Source organism: Emydura macquarii, unplaced genomic scaffold (genome assembly GCF_026122565.2).
Source record: "Emydura macquarii macquarii isolate MOO-44397 ecotype Brisbane River unplaced genomic scaffold, CSIRO-AGI_Emac_v2 contig_2205, whole genome shotgun sequence".
NCBI classification, from domain to species: domain Eukaryota; kingdom Metazoa; phylum Chordata; order Testudines; family Chelidae; genus Emydura; species Emydura macquarii.
The window spans coordinates 11199615-11213312 of record NW_027132342.1 but is presented as its reverse complement, the minus strand read 5'-3'; the positions used below and the strand labels follow the sequence as shown (position 1 = coordinate 11213312).

The 13698-nt window shown below is 40.0% G+C and overlaps 1 protein-coding gene across 2 annotated transcripts in view; it reads left to right on the top strand.

Moving 5' to 3' along the window:
* Positions 1–13698, top strand: part of PHF21B (PHD finger protein 21B) — a 217086-nt gene that overhangs the window by 182422 nt on the left and 20966 nt on the right. For both annotated transcript variants that reach the window (XM_067559351.1, XM_067559352.1), the window contains 2 exons: positions 7530–7880; positions 9702–9824. In XM_067559351.1, coding sequence (XP_067415452.1) covers positions 7530–7880; positions 9702–9824 — 474 coding nt within the window. The remainder of the gene's footprint in view (positions 1–7529; positions 7881–9701; positions 9825–13698) is intronic.

Genomic DNA, 13698 nt, shown 5'->3' with positions numbered 1-13698 from the left:
TGCCTCAGCAAGAAGGGAACTGACTTGTAACACTGAAGAAAGTAGAATTAGGGGGTATTGATTTGGGCATTCATTAAATAAAGAACCTGCTTTTATACCTTCTTTATAGGTTCTAAACAGTAAGGATCAAATTTTGCCCTCAGATGCGAATGTGTGGCTCAGTGAGGGCCTTTCTATGTATTCAAGGACAGAATCTGTCCCTCCAGAAGAAAATAGCAGAAATCCCTGTTAACTTCAATCCTTAGTCAATCACACTTGGAATGACATTGATTTTAGTTTTCAGCTGTAATAGCAGTTTTTTGCTTTACAAAAGAAAAACAGCCACCTAAAACATCAACAAAATTCAGAGTAAACAGGAAAAAATGACAATACCACACCAAATAATACAGACAGTACAATTGGATAAAAAACGTACACTTCATTAACAAAAAACTGTGAAAGTTCATGTGAAAATATAGTTTTGCGTGCGAAAGTCAGATAAGTGCATGTAACAAGGTGCTGTGGAAGGGTCGCCCTGTGCCCGGTGGACAGAACCGGCCCCTGCAAGCCCAGTCACCTGGAAGCAGAGAGGTGGAACCAGGCCTAGGGCTGACAGTATAAAAGACAGGTCCAGCAGCTCAGTTGAGAGAGAGCTGCTGCCGGAGGCACACGTGCTGTTTTGCCGGCTGCAGCCAAGGCCTGAACCGGGCCGGGCCGCTGCCCCAAGTGAACACCCCCCAGAGCAGAGGCCCCGGGGACGGCCCAAGCGGCCAACCCCTAATAGTTGGATAGGGCCTCTGGGCCCCCTAGACTGGCCTAAGCCTACAGGCCCCAAGGACTGGGCCAGGCCCCTGGACCGACCCCAGTGACTGGACCAAGTCTCCTGAGCCTGAGGGCTGGGAGATCCCTCCCGAGGCCGGCCCCGACCTGGAAGAGCTGCCTGACGCCGAGCCCCCAGAGACGGGACAGGACCTGGAGGAACTGCCTGAGGCCAAGCCATCACCTGAGCCCTGGGACCTGGAGGAGCGGCCCCTCGCAGAGGAGCTCCTTGCCTTGCCCCCTGTGGACGAGGAGGGACTGGCGGGTCTACCCCGGGCTGTATACCCCAGTGACCCTGAGGACCCGGCAGACACAGGTACCTGGGGATACGGGGAGGAAGTGGCCCAGGGACAGCCATAGCCGTGGCTGAGATGGGGCAAGCCCCGTTGGTGTGTTGCGGCGGGAGCCCCGCCAACTCAGTGGCAACGCCTTTGCCACTGCTAGGGCCCTGGGCTGGGACGCAGTGGAGTCGGGTGGGCCTGCGTCCCCCTCTCCTCCCCCCCTTGTCCTTGCCACCCAGGGAATGACTACCGTACCCTACTCTTTGGACCCGAGGACACCGCTTGCTCGCCCGCTCTGCCTGCGGGCCGGGGTGATAGACCACTTGCTCACCCGCCCTGCCTGTGGGCCGGGGCGACAGACTCCTAACCGACTGCTAATTCCCCTTAGCAGAGGTACTGTGGCCGGTTGCGACGCACCCGCTGGGCTGTGCCGCCCGCTTACATGCATTTTAAAATAAAGGACTCCCACCTGACTTCATTGTACTAGCTGGCTGCCCAGTCTAAAAAAGCAGTGACAGCAAGTTCTAGCATGAAAGTTGTTATCAGTACCACCTCGATTTCATTAGCAGTGAGTAAGGCTGAGGGGTGCTCCTAGAGAAGGAAAGCTAAATCGAATAGCTCTGCCTTAGAAATTGTACAAAGGTGATATTAGCAGTGTATCATCTCAGTATCCCTTTTCACTAAAAGAAAGTTATTAGTTAAAAGCAAAATGAGAAATCAAACCCAGCTGGTAATCCAATCCACTGGAAAATTTCTAATATAATTCACAATACTAAGCAATATGTTGAACCACTCCCCAAATTGGAAGGGAATGGGAGCATGAGAGAGAGAACTTTCTTGCCCCTGTATGAGGTAAAGTGGGGCACTTAATATTGTTCTGCAGTAACCTCTGCAGCCAAGGTATCAGTGACATTGATGGACTCTAAGGAGAGTCCCATCAGCCTTCTAGCAAGAAAATAAGTCATCCCTACACTGGGAATGAACAGTCACTAGACTGAGGGATTTTTCATTGTCCTATGGGGCTTTCAGAATAACCACCTTTCCCCGTAACCCCACCAGGAAGGAAAAAATATGTTTGTTAAAGATCTCAGTGAGGCTTTCAGGGAAGGGAATGCTTGTGTATAGAAACTAGTGTGGTGAGGGACATTGAGATTTTGGGCTTTTGGGGAAACACTGATTTTAGTGCATGCCAGCAGGGCCCAAGCATAATTTTTTCTGGCCCAGTATGGGCTTGTAACACGGCTCCCTCCCAGACACATACCAGAATCCCTTATCCCAAACATACAATCTCATGATTTGGGCCGGGCCTGTGGACCCTAGTAAAGTGTACCCTTCTCCCCTCTCCTCCCCCATGTGGGGGCCCTACATGCCGGGCACTTATAAATTCATGCAGGACTTTCCTTGTGTGACATTTCTCAGTGTAGGGCCATTGACTAATTCTTTTTAAATGGAGCCAGATCCTCAGCTGGCGTAAATGAATAAAGCACCATTGAAGTTGATAGAGTTACATCCCTTTTCACCAGCTAAGGTTATGATTAGACCGTATTATATTAATTTTGTATCAGCCATTGCTAATTTTTTCTGGGGGAGTGTGATCCTCCAAAGCTCCTCAGGAATTGAAGAGCTCTTGTCCTCTGCTACCAGCACTTTGCCTCTGTTACATGTGAATGGTGCAAAGTCCATTCTGAGTCTTTGTTTTTAAGCTCTGAGTGCCAGGGTGAAGTGAAAATAAAGTGTGAATAATGCCCTTCCCTCAAAAGCCACCTGATACTGTGTTGAGCTGAAAAATATACCCTCCCACAGAGCAGCCCTGCCAGTGCAAGGTCCTGATCTGAAGCTGAGACCATCAATTCCCTTTGAGGTCAATGGGAGTTGAGGGTACTTGGCAATTCACTGGAGGTGCAGGGGATCTCACAGGATCAGATCTCCTGTTATTGCATGAAAAGCAGCCAGCCACATCCTGAATTCTCATGTCTGGGAACATCCGCTTGGAAAGTGCATTCTCCTGCTGGGTAGAGTGACAGATACCTTGGATACCTGAATACTACCACCTAACTTAAAGCATTTCCATTATTGTGGCACCAAGCAAATTCACTAACAACGTAGGTATTTGAAATCATTATATACAAGAAAAAGGTGCATTTCTTCTCCTATATGGCTCCAGTACTGTAGTCGCACACACTTTTTTGACAACTTTCATGTATTAAATGAACATTTTTTTTTCTTGGAAGAACACTAATTGCATTGTGTTCACCAGTTGCAGCTCTTCACAGCATACATTCTATTTGTCTTTTTTTCTCTCTCTTTTTCTAAACTTCTTGGCTCCTCCTCTGTGATTCTTCCTGTAGTATGCACAGGTGCCATCTAGTCTGTGTTAATATTCAGCAGTACATTTCTTTTTGAAACAGTGCATGTGTTTAGCAACACATTCCCCATCCCCCACCTCTGTCTTCCTCCAGATCCCACTTTGTTGACTGGAGCTGCCATAAACCCTCCAGAATGCTGCTGCTCTGATTACTTAATTATTCTGACTTCCATCGCCAAAATTTAAAGGGCAATTTCTCAGAGTTGCCAAGGAATTTACACTAGTCTGATTTTCCACTCATTTTCTTCCTGATTGATGGTGTTAATCTTACAATAATACAGAAGAAATGTGTTTTATGAGAAAATTTAAGAGAAATCTTTTAATTCTTTACTTTAGCTGTTGCGTTAAAGCTTTTATTTAGTGTTTAGCTTCATAGGGTGGAGGTTGATGAGGGTTAGAGCAGTGTAGGGCAAGAGGAGTTTTGTGTGTAGTGTTCTGTAGGAGGCTCTGTCCTATTGGCTGTTGGATTGAGCAGCAGTTTAATTTTATTTTGGTTTTGTAGCAGGTGCCAGGGGTGCCTAGAGCTTTTGGATAGGCCACCTTTTTATTATTGTAGAAATGAAAATAGATGCAGTTTCGCAGTATTAAATCATCTTGGCTAGGATTATGCAGATGCCAATGATTATGAAGACTGTGCAATACCCCTGTTTTATCACAAGGTGGCAGAAAATGTCCAATGTATACTTAATTTTAGTCTTGTGGAATAGTAGAGATATTTCAACATGGTATACCATATAGAGAATATTTTTCTTTGGCAAATTCATTCCTTTTAATTATTTGTGCAAAGAGATTTTATTATGTAGCAAAATGATATAGATTTGTACACTTTGCACACAGTGTGTATAATACATGTATTGAACTGTGATAACATTAAATATTACCCTTAATAGTATAACCAATGTATATATTATGGCCATTTTTATATTTCAGTTTTTATAGGTTTCTGATTAAATAAACAAATATCATGTACATTAACAGATATATCAAATGTAATTCAAAAGTTCAGAAACAACAGATATTGCAGATAGTAATAAATGAAATGACAAATAGTTTTGAGTAAATTAAACTGCTGAGCTGTTTTTCTTCCAACTTGACTTGTTTTATAAATCTCCATAAGATTTAAACTAGCCAAATCTAAAGTTTATACTATGCCTCATTGTAGCTATTTTGTATTGTATTCATGGACAAAAACAATTTTATAATGATTCAAAGTGAGGTCATAATCCTCAGACATTAGATCAAGGAGTCATAGTTAAAGTTGAGTTTTTTCAGCCCTAACTTAAATTCTTTACTTTTGAGTGCTCAGTTTCTCAACTGCAAGATTTCATGAATGCTAGTTTCTTGCATATGCAAACTTGACACAATCAGACTGGGTCTGAACAGGAATTTGGAATGGTTATCTCATTACAAGAAGTAATTGTCACTGTTCACACGTTCTCACCTTCTAATCAATGGTTGTGAATAGGCCTCATCTACTCTAACTGAATGGACTTTGCTAACACCTACCCTCCTCATTGTTGTTCCTTACCCTGGGATGTATATATATACCCCCTATCTGATTTCTGTTTCTTGCATCTGATGAAGTGGATTGCAGCCCATGAAAGCTTATGCCCGCAGAAATTAAATTTGTTAGTCTTTAAAGTGCAACAGGGCTCTCCTTGTTTTTGCTGCATAATTATAATATTTCTTTAACTTTCTCTGACGTGACATATGAGTAGCCAATCATAGATCTACACAGGACGTAGCAAAGAAAAAGGGATAATCTAGTGGTGAAAACATAGGAAGATAACCAGAAGATTTGGGTTATATAACCGCCTCTGTTAGAGACTTATGTCAAGTCACTTCAGCCTTTGTGCCTCAGTCTTCCCCCTTGATAGAACTGGGATAATATTTACTTTATAGTATTGTTGTCATTGTTGTGGGCCCAATTTGCAAAACATTTAAGCCAAGATGTTTTAAAATAGGAGTTTAAAGCTAGGTTTCTAAATCTATATATGTAGGCGACTACCTGACTTTTAAAATTGCTATGCAGTCAACAGCTCAGCACTTCTGGCTGTACATGGAGTTAGGACTTTAACTGTAGGCTTGTATTTTTGCAAATCTTGGCCTTTGTACTTGTCTAATACCTTTCATCTGAAGATGTCAAATTATATAAAGCATAGAAAACAGTTATCAGACAGAGACAAAGCTCAGGGACGAGTTATGCCCCATTGCATAACCAAATTAATTTTTAAGATTATCAGTTACTGAACAGTTTTCTTTAATGCCATATTTGACACATTAGAAATAGTATGATCAATCTTAAGCTCAAGAATACCTAAAGGATCAGGCACTGGACTGGGAGTCTGTTCCTAGCTCTGCCACTGACCTGCTGAGTGACCTTGGGCAAGTCACTTCATCTCTCTATGGCTCTGTTTCCCCTCCTACCTTGTGTCTGTCTTGTATAGTTAGACTTTGGCTATGGCTACACTGATGGCGGCAAAGTCGCCATGTCAGATTGATTGCTCTGGATTGACTGAGTGGTCAGGAAAGATCCGCTCAGTCGATCCAGAAGTCAACATACTAAAACCACCTCAAGTGTCATAGCGCTGCGTCAACGGGAACGCGGTTCCCGTCAGCGCAGTGCAGTGAAGATGGTGCACAGAAGAGGAGCCCAGAAATCGACGGGAGTTACGCAAGTTTTTTGCGTAGTTTGCGTAACTACTGTCGACTGCCGCCAAATCCGGGAAGTAAGTGTAGACAGGGTCTGTAAGGTCTTCAGAGCAGCTATCATATCCTCCTATATGTACAGTGCATAGGTCCTGAGGTCCTGATCACAACTGAAACATCTAAGCGCTACCATAATACAAATAATAATGAGCACAAGCACAAGATGTGACTGCATAGGGCCTTGTGCTCTCCCCTAATATTTTCTGCAGAGAGCATTGGTATGTTCTCATGCTTGCAACCTACAGAAGGATGCCTTGAAAGATTGTGCTGGGTGTTTCAGGAAATCAGGGCATTTTCATTTAACTGTTCTCTTAAACTCAAGACTGATAATAACATTATTGAAATGCCTCTTGTAAGCTAAAGTGTAGTGACACAGACAGCTATTTCCAATGTGTATCTGTTATGAAATAGCATTTTTGTTTCACGGTACGGAAGGTGCAAGCAGTGACTGACACAATAAACAGAACCCTGTGTGTTTTATATGGCCATGTTAATGAATGAACTAGGGGTAAAGTTAACTTCCTGCATAGCAGCTTAAATTATTTATATCTTGAAACCATACATAACACATTGTTAAGTTAGAGCCATGTTGACAGGATTGCATTAATTACACCAATGGAAGCAACATATTACATTAGCTGAGCACAGTCTTCTGAGACCTTCTTTCATGGTCTCATTTGTAGAGTCTGGCTGCTTCCTTCTTCCCAAACTTGGGGCAGATTCTTTCCCCCCTTCCTGTATACAAGCCTCTACTCACTGCGAACCTCCTCAGTTCCAGCCTCAAATTAGCCCTTTACTCACAACTGTAAATATTAACTTCAGTTCTTGTTTTGTGCACCTAAACGAGCAATCTTCATGCTGTTAGAAACTGCATTTTTGAAACATAAGTAAAGATGTTCATTCACTAATCTACCACTATATGACATGCACAGATTTCATTTATTGTTCCTATAAATGCATCCCCAGAGCTCCCTTATGATTCAGTTCCCTCTCCTTAATTCATAGCAAGAATATTGTTTCTTCCAGCACAAGAAATTGTCATTCAGGAATTTCCACGCCTTTGAAAAGCCCTATCCACAGTGTGTGACTTGAGTAGCATTTATATGGATATTTGCTAATAAAAGTAAGGAATTGACTTTCGTCCTTTTATTCAGTGTTGCAATGGGTTAAGGACTGGGAAATGACTCAGCCAGGGAGAGCTGGGAATACATCTACAAGTAAATGAATCACTGTCTACTTGAAATTGCTGTGCAATATTTTCTAGACACCCTGTTACATTGCTAATGCAATGTGAAGTGCTATTGGTAGAGTGTGTGTATATGATTTATTTGTTTCTGTTAGGTTATGTCTAATAATTTCTAATTCTCTATTTATAGGTTAGGCCAAAGACTCTGATTCCAGACAGCCTCCCTATTTCCCCATGCAGAAACCAACCTTCCAAACAGCCTCCTACTTTCCAAAAGGCAACAGTAGTCAGCATCAAAAACCCTAGCCCTGCCCTCCCCACTGCCAATAATACTGTCAGCCATGTGCAGACGCCTAACAGCCAATCACAAAGTGTTGCCGAGTCTACATCTATCTCATCACCTCTGAGCAGTGCAGGTGTAGCCTATGCCATAATATCCACCTCTCCCAACAATGCAACTCCTATCAGCACGAGCGCTACCGTCTCTGTGGTCAACGATAGCATTAAAGTGCAACCACTCCTCATTAGTGCCGACAGCAAGGTAGGTTTTGCTACTGCAGTGCATCTTTATATCAAGATCAACAATTACACTGCAGATGTAGGCAATATATTCCGAGTAGTTTGGAAAGCCCTTTATAGAGTGATGTCAACTGTTCCTTAGTGAATAATCAGAAAGCAGTGAGAAAAGTCTTAAGGGGACATATGAAAGATAGTAGATACATATTAATGTACCTAAATTTTTTGTCTGGTTATCTGGGAAAGTAAGTGTATCATTATGTAGCTTGGCATTTTTGGGACCATTTGATCATCCTTCCTCTCAAACCAATCTTAATTAATGAAACTCTCAAACTCTCAGCGGACACAAATTTTCTATTGACTTTCCCTTGTATTATAGAAGAATAATGTTAATTATAGAGCCTGATTCTATAGCCTCTTTATATATAGCACTTTGTCGGACTATACAAAGTAACCATGTGTTTTCTTCTACAATTCTGGGAAGTCTATAAGAGATGAGAGTTCAGGATTTCATAACTGATCAGTAGCTGAATTGCTAGAAAAAATTCCAGTTAGGAAATGCCTGATTACTTTCTGCACAGCTGCTGAGCTTTTAAATGCAAGAATTGTGCATCTGTAACACCAGATTCTGTTTGAACAAAGACTGGCATATCCAAAAGACATTCAGTGTAATTCAGTTACGAGGGTCATGTTATTTTGGATCTTGTTGGCAAGACATGATTTAATACACTTACAGGAAATAGCAAAGAAGGTAGATAGCTTTTAAATAAATAAGTAGGCATCTTTGTGATCCTATTCCTTTGTTTTTATTGGTAACCAAGATAATCTTCCCTACTTAAGTACTTGAATTTTTTAAAATGAGTAACTAGAGATGAAATGTATGAAGATTGAGTAATATTGATTAAAAGTTAGCAATGGAACTGATTAAAAAAGCCCAATATTCAAATCCATTACACATCATCGGAAAGATGAGCTTGGGAAGGTCTCTTAAAGTCCTTAGGAAACTTTTTTTAATGATATAAAGTCACATTTGTAATTTGTGGTCAGTAATTGTTCCTCACTGTTTTTAATGGAGTCTGAGATATTGAATCTGCAAAGTATGTCTGCTTTTTTGATTCTCAGAATGTCTGTGGTTCAGTATGTTAACACACACGTGCACATAAATACTCTGAAGGGCTGTGTAATGCTTTCTTTGTGGATGGTGCTACACAAGAATGAGTTGTAATTCAGAACAGATGTACATTTTACTGAATTTCTAGACAAATTCCTACTGTAAAATATATTTCTTTAGATGAAGGAAACAGGACTGGATTCTGATCTCAGTTATTGAGATGCAAATCTGGAGTAACTTTGTTGATGTCAATAGCGTTACTCAAGATTTACAGCAGTGTAATTAAAATCAGAATGTAGGCCTGAGTGTACCGTGTTTACATTTTTCTTACTTTTATCTGGAATAAAATAAAATAAATAAACAAACTTAAAGCCATTGCCAGTGCTTTCAAACTTGGATGCCTAAAGTTAGGTCCCCGAATCAGTGTCAAAAACCTAAATAGAAGTGGCCTGATTTTCAGAGTTGGAGGCACTTGCAACTCCCTCTGACTTCTGTGAGGAGATGGAGTGCCTGAGCTCCTAAGAAAACCAAGCTACTTCTTTTTAGAAAACCAAATATGGATTTAGGACCCTAATATTAATCATTCAGGTTTGAAAATTTTGGTCTCTGATTTTAATTTATTACCTCTTTAGCAGGTGCTTGACACCGCCCTTCAATGAAGGATCAAGATCAGGTATTCAGTAGGGAAATCTGTTTTGTGTAATCTGCTCTCTTTATTTGTTCATTGTTTTGCAGGTTATCATCATTCAGCCTCAAGTTCAGACCCAGACAGAAAATAAAGTGGAAACAAAGAAACCTCCTGAAGAGTCACCTCAGGGACGCCCTGCTACCAAAAAGAAAAAGGAAGAAAATCCAGAGGTGGTAAAATATTTGTCTGTTTCTTCATAAATGAGATATAATGCAGTTCATTTATATGGGACCATTTCTAAAGGGCTTTCTGGATACATACAAAATTACTGCATTTGTGCCCACAAATCAGCTACTTGTTTGCCTAGCTACCCAGTTTGCACATTTGAATGAGGTAACTAATTAATACAGTTGGGTACACGTGCAGTTTTGGTTGTCTTTCAAATCTCCAGAAGTTAGGAAATGCAAGAGTTATAGGCCTGACAATTATGTTAATCTACCCACAAGTATGGTACTCTATTTCTTGTGAAATGTTTACACTATCTTAATACATTATTGTTTGTTATCATATATCTATCAGTTTTAGGATTTGTAGTGAAGCTGAATTCATTCTGGAAGCTTAGCTTTTGCATTTTCTGATTCTCATTGACTAATTGTGTGACTTTTTCACTGTATGTAACACAGGTTTTTCCTTTTGATATATACATGTATATCCATATATACATAAATATATTAAAATTCTTTAAAATGAATAACTAGAAAGTTAAAAGACTAAATATATTAGATGAACTACATTTTCTGTGTAATTAAAACATAAACCTAAAGATCTAAAATATACAGCATAACTTGGCTCTCTCTTTTAACAGGCTTTTTGAGTACATCCAGTCTAAAAGCACAAATTGGATTATGAATATTTTTTCTAGATTCCCTTAAATTATATAAATTGAATCTCTTTTTAGTTAGCAGAAGTTCAGTTCAGGTGGAATCTAAAATGCATACTTCTAATGAATTATTGACAACAAAGTAACTTTGGAGCTGTAATTTTGAAGGACTATTGTAGAATAAATCTATAGTCCTACTAGGTGAGAGGTTTTTTTAAAAAAAAATATTCCTTTTACAATGTTAAGAGATTCATATAATAAAAAGAGCATTAAAAGGATTGATATTGTGTGATTCTAAAAAGACAGGACACTTGTAACTAATGATTGAGAGCTAAATTCAGTCCTGATGTAAAGTGCTATTGAAGTCAATGGAGTCGTATGCATTTTACATGATCGAAACTGGATTATGGCCATAACCTCTAAAACAGTGCCTGCCCACAGTGGGGTTATGTTAAACTATGCCAAAATGCAGTTGTCTCGGCCAGTAAGAGGATGCTTTACAGTTACTAGCATACAGTTGTTTCTTAGGGCTTGTCCTCATACTGGAACTATATTAGCATAGTTACCCCATAGTGTAGACACAGCCTACACTGATGAAAGAGGTTTTTCCATTGGTGTAGGAACACCAGCTCCCTGTGCGACAGTAACTAGGTCAGCAGAAGCATTTCTCTATTGACCTAGATTTGTCTACACTGGGGCTTAGAAAAACAAGGCTCCTTCAAACCTGTCTTTCTGACCTGCTACCCCAATTGTCGTCTTATTCCAGAGAAAACTGCTCTCCCCCATTTTTGTAATAAAATTAAAGTTCTTTGTAATGATAGTTGGCCTAAGCAGAATTATTGAAATTTTTTTTAATAACATTGATGGATATCAATGTTAGTTTTTACGCATCTTTTTCCTATTTTTATTTATTTAAATGTTGACAGTTCTGGGAAGTTATGGGGGTGGTGGTCACACAATAATTATTTCATGACAGTAGACGTTAAGATTTAAAAAGTTAAAATTTTATAACCATTAAAACACAAATTGTCAACATCTTGTGTCAAATATACCAAGTAAATATCCTTAAATCAAATTCTAATAAGTTCTCAAGCAGCGTTTTTCATACTTTGCCTGTCTGTAAATTTCAATTATTATTGATGGCAATATTTTTTTCATGGGTTTGAATGTGTACATGAAATAGACGTTTGCCGACGTTGACTGATAAAAATCTAATCCTCCCGAACCTTGTAATAGTGCACATAGATTCCATCCTCAGTGCACATGAGGTTGCATTCTTTTGGCTAGCAGCATCCTTTGGAGCTGTGCCTGTGCCTTAGATGTTCTTGTGCCCCTCAACCCAAGGACACAAAGGGAGGAGCAGGCCCAAGAGGTTAATCAGTTCCTTGTTATCACTTGTGGCACTGAGACAGCACCCCTGTAGTATCCTCCTGTGTCTCTCCACAGTCTGCTAGTTTAGAGTTAATTATTAGTCTTGTTGCCTTTTGGCAACTCTCTAACAGACACAAATTACGTTAGTCAGATTCTGGTTTTTAGGTCCCCTCTATGCTTTGCTCTCCCTTCCCAAAGGGACAATATAAACCAGTGCAGGCAGGTCAGTTAGTGCAGCCTCAGATCCTGGAAAGGCAAGAGGAGGAAAGGGATGAGGAACAGCAACTACAAGAACAGCTAGCTGCCTTGTTCTTTCCTGCCCCACTGTTCTAGCTACTCCCAGGTATTCTAGAAGCGAAGTGGTGCTTTTGCATGGGCACAGGTCTGGCTTTTGAGAATGTTCATAGTCAATTATTATTTTGGCAAGCTACCAACATTTATCTGAGGAAAGCAAGTAAAAGAAAGGAAGTGGTGAATTTGTGAATAGTTTACAATTCAGCCAAACCTGAAAAGAATGTCATGAAGCAAAGAAAAGGCCTTCTGGCTACGGGACTTTCTCCTTCCAGATTTCAAGGGCTTGCTGGAAACAATGGAGCTATTAGCTTCTAAAAAAAGTTGCAAGAATCTGAAGTGTGAAGCAGATGAAATATAGCAGTCTCTAGCAGCTAGGGTGACCAGATGTCCCAATTTTATAGGGACAGTCCTGATATTTGGGGCTTTTTCTTATACAGGTGACTATTATCCTCCACCCACAGTCCTGATTTTTCACACTTATTATCTGATCATCCTACTAGCAGCTCATACACCATTTGTGTGTTTGAAATTCTCCCAGTCATTACTGCTGTTCTGATACAGTAAGCAGGATCAGAGGCCAGGTGTCATGCAAAGCACTGGTCAGAGGTGCTGTTGTGAGAGGAAGTCTAAAAACCACAGTGACATTTTGGGGATCACGCAGACCAGTTAGGGGTTCTGCCACCACTTGCCCTGTAACCTTGAGGAGAGAGTCTTCATAAGGGGGGGGAGACAGGACAGGCAGCACATTTTAGTATAGCAATAATAAATTTAGTGAGCTTCCTGTTAAATTACTAACTATCTGTCATGGTCTGTGAGCAGTAGCATCTCACTATTTGACCTCTTTGTTTATTTAGCCAGGGATATCATCACCACCAGAAAGCACCTGCAACCACACTTTTCAGTGTAGGACAATAGAGGCTTAACTGTGAATTTCCTTTATTTTATAGATACATCTCACAGCATAAGGCCCAGAGTGTAGTGTAGGTTTAGAGTTAATTTCTTTTGTTCTTTGAAAGTAAACTTTAGTTGATTATCATGCATTTATGCGATTAGTGTAATTAGAACTAACTGCATAATTAGTGTAAACACATGTAACGACATAAATGGAACATGTAATTACAACATGAAATGGCTTTGTAAAAATCCTAATTAAACTATGTGGAAAGATGTACTGCACATTTCCAAAAGCATGTGTCAGTATTTACTGATACAGAGTACAGAAGGGGTAGGATGATTTAAAGTATATATTATATGCATAATGTAGGTACCTCCTTCTTGCTCCTTTATTTATCTTAAAAGCACAAAACATAAATAGGAACTTTGGTAGAAAATGTCAGTGATTAAAGATTGGAATTCACAATTAAAAACAGAGCAAATACAACAGAACCTTGCTAATTCTTGCTAATGGTCAGGAACTCCATTGTGGATTGCTAAATGTTACAAATAAGTAAACACACGCCATTAAAAAAAAAGATACTGTACTTTGTTAATGGATTTTTATAAATGTAGTTTTAATTATAAGATTTAATTGCATACTATTAAATGTACAGTAGTACATT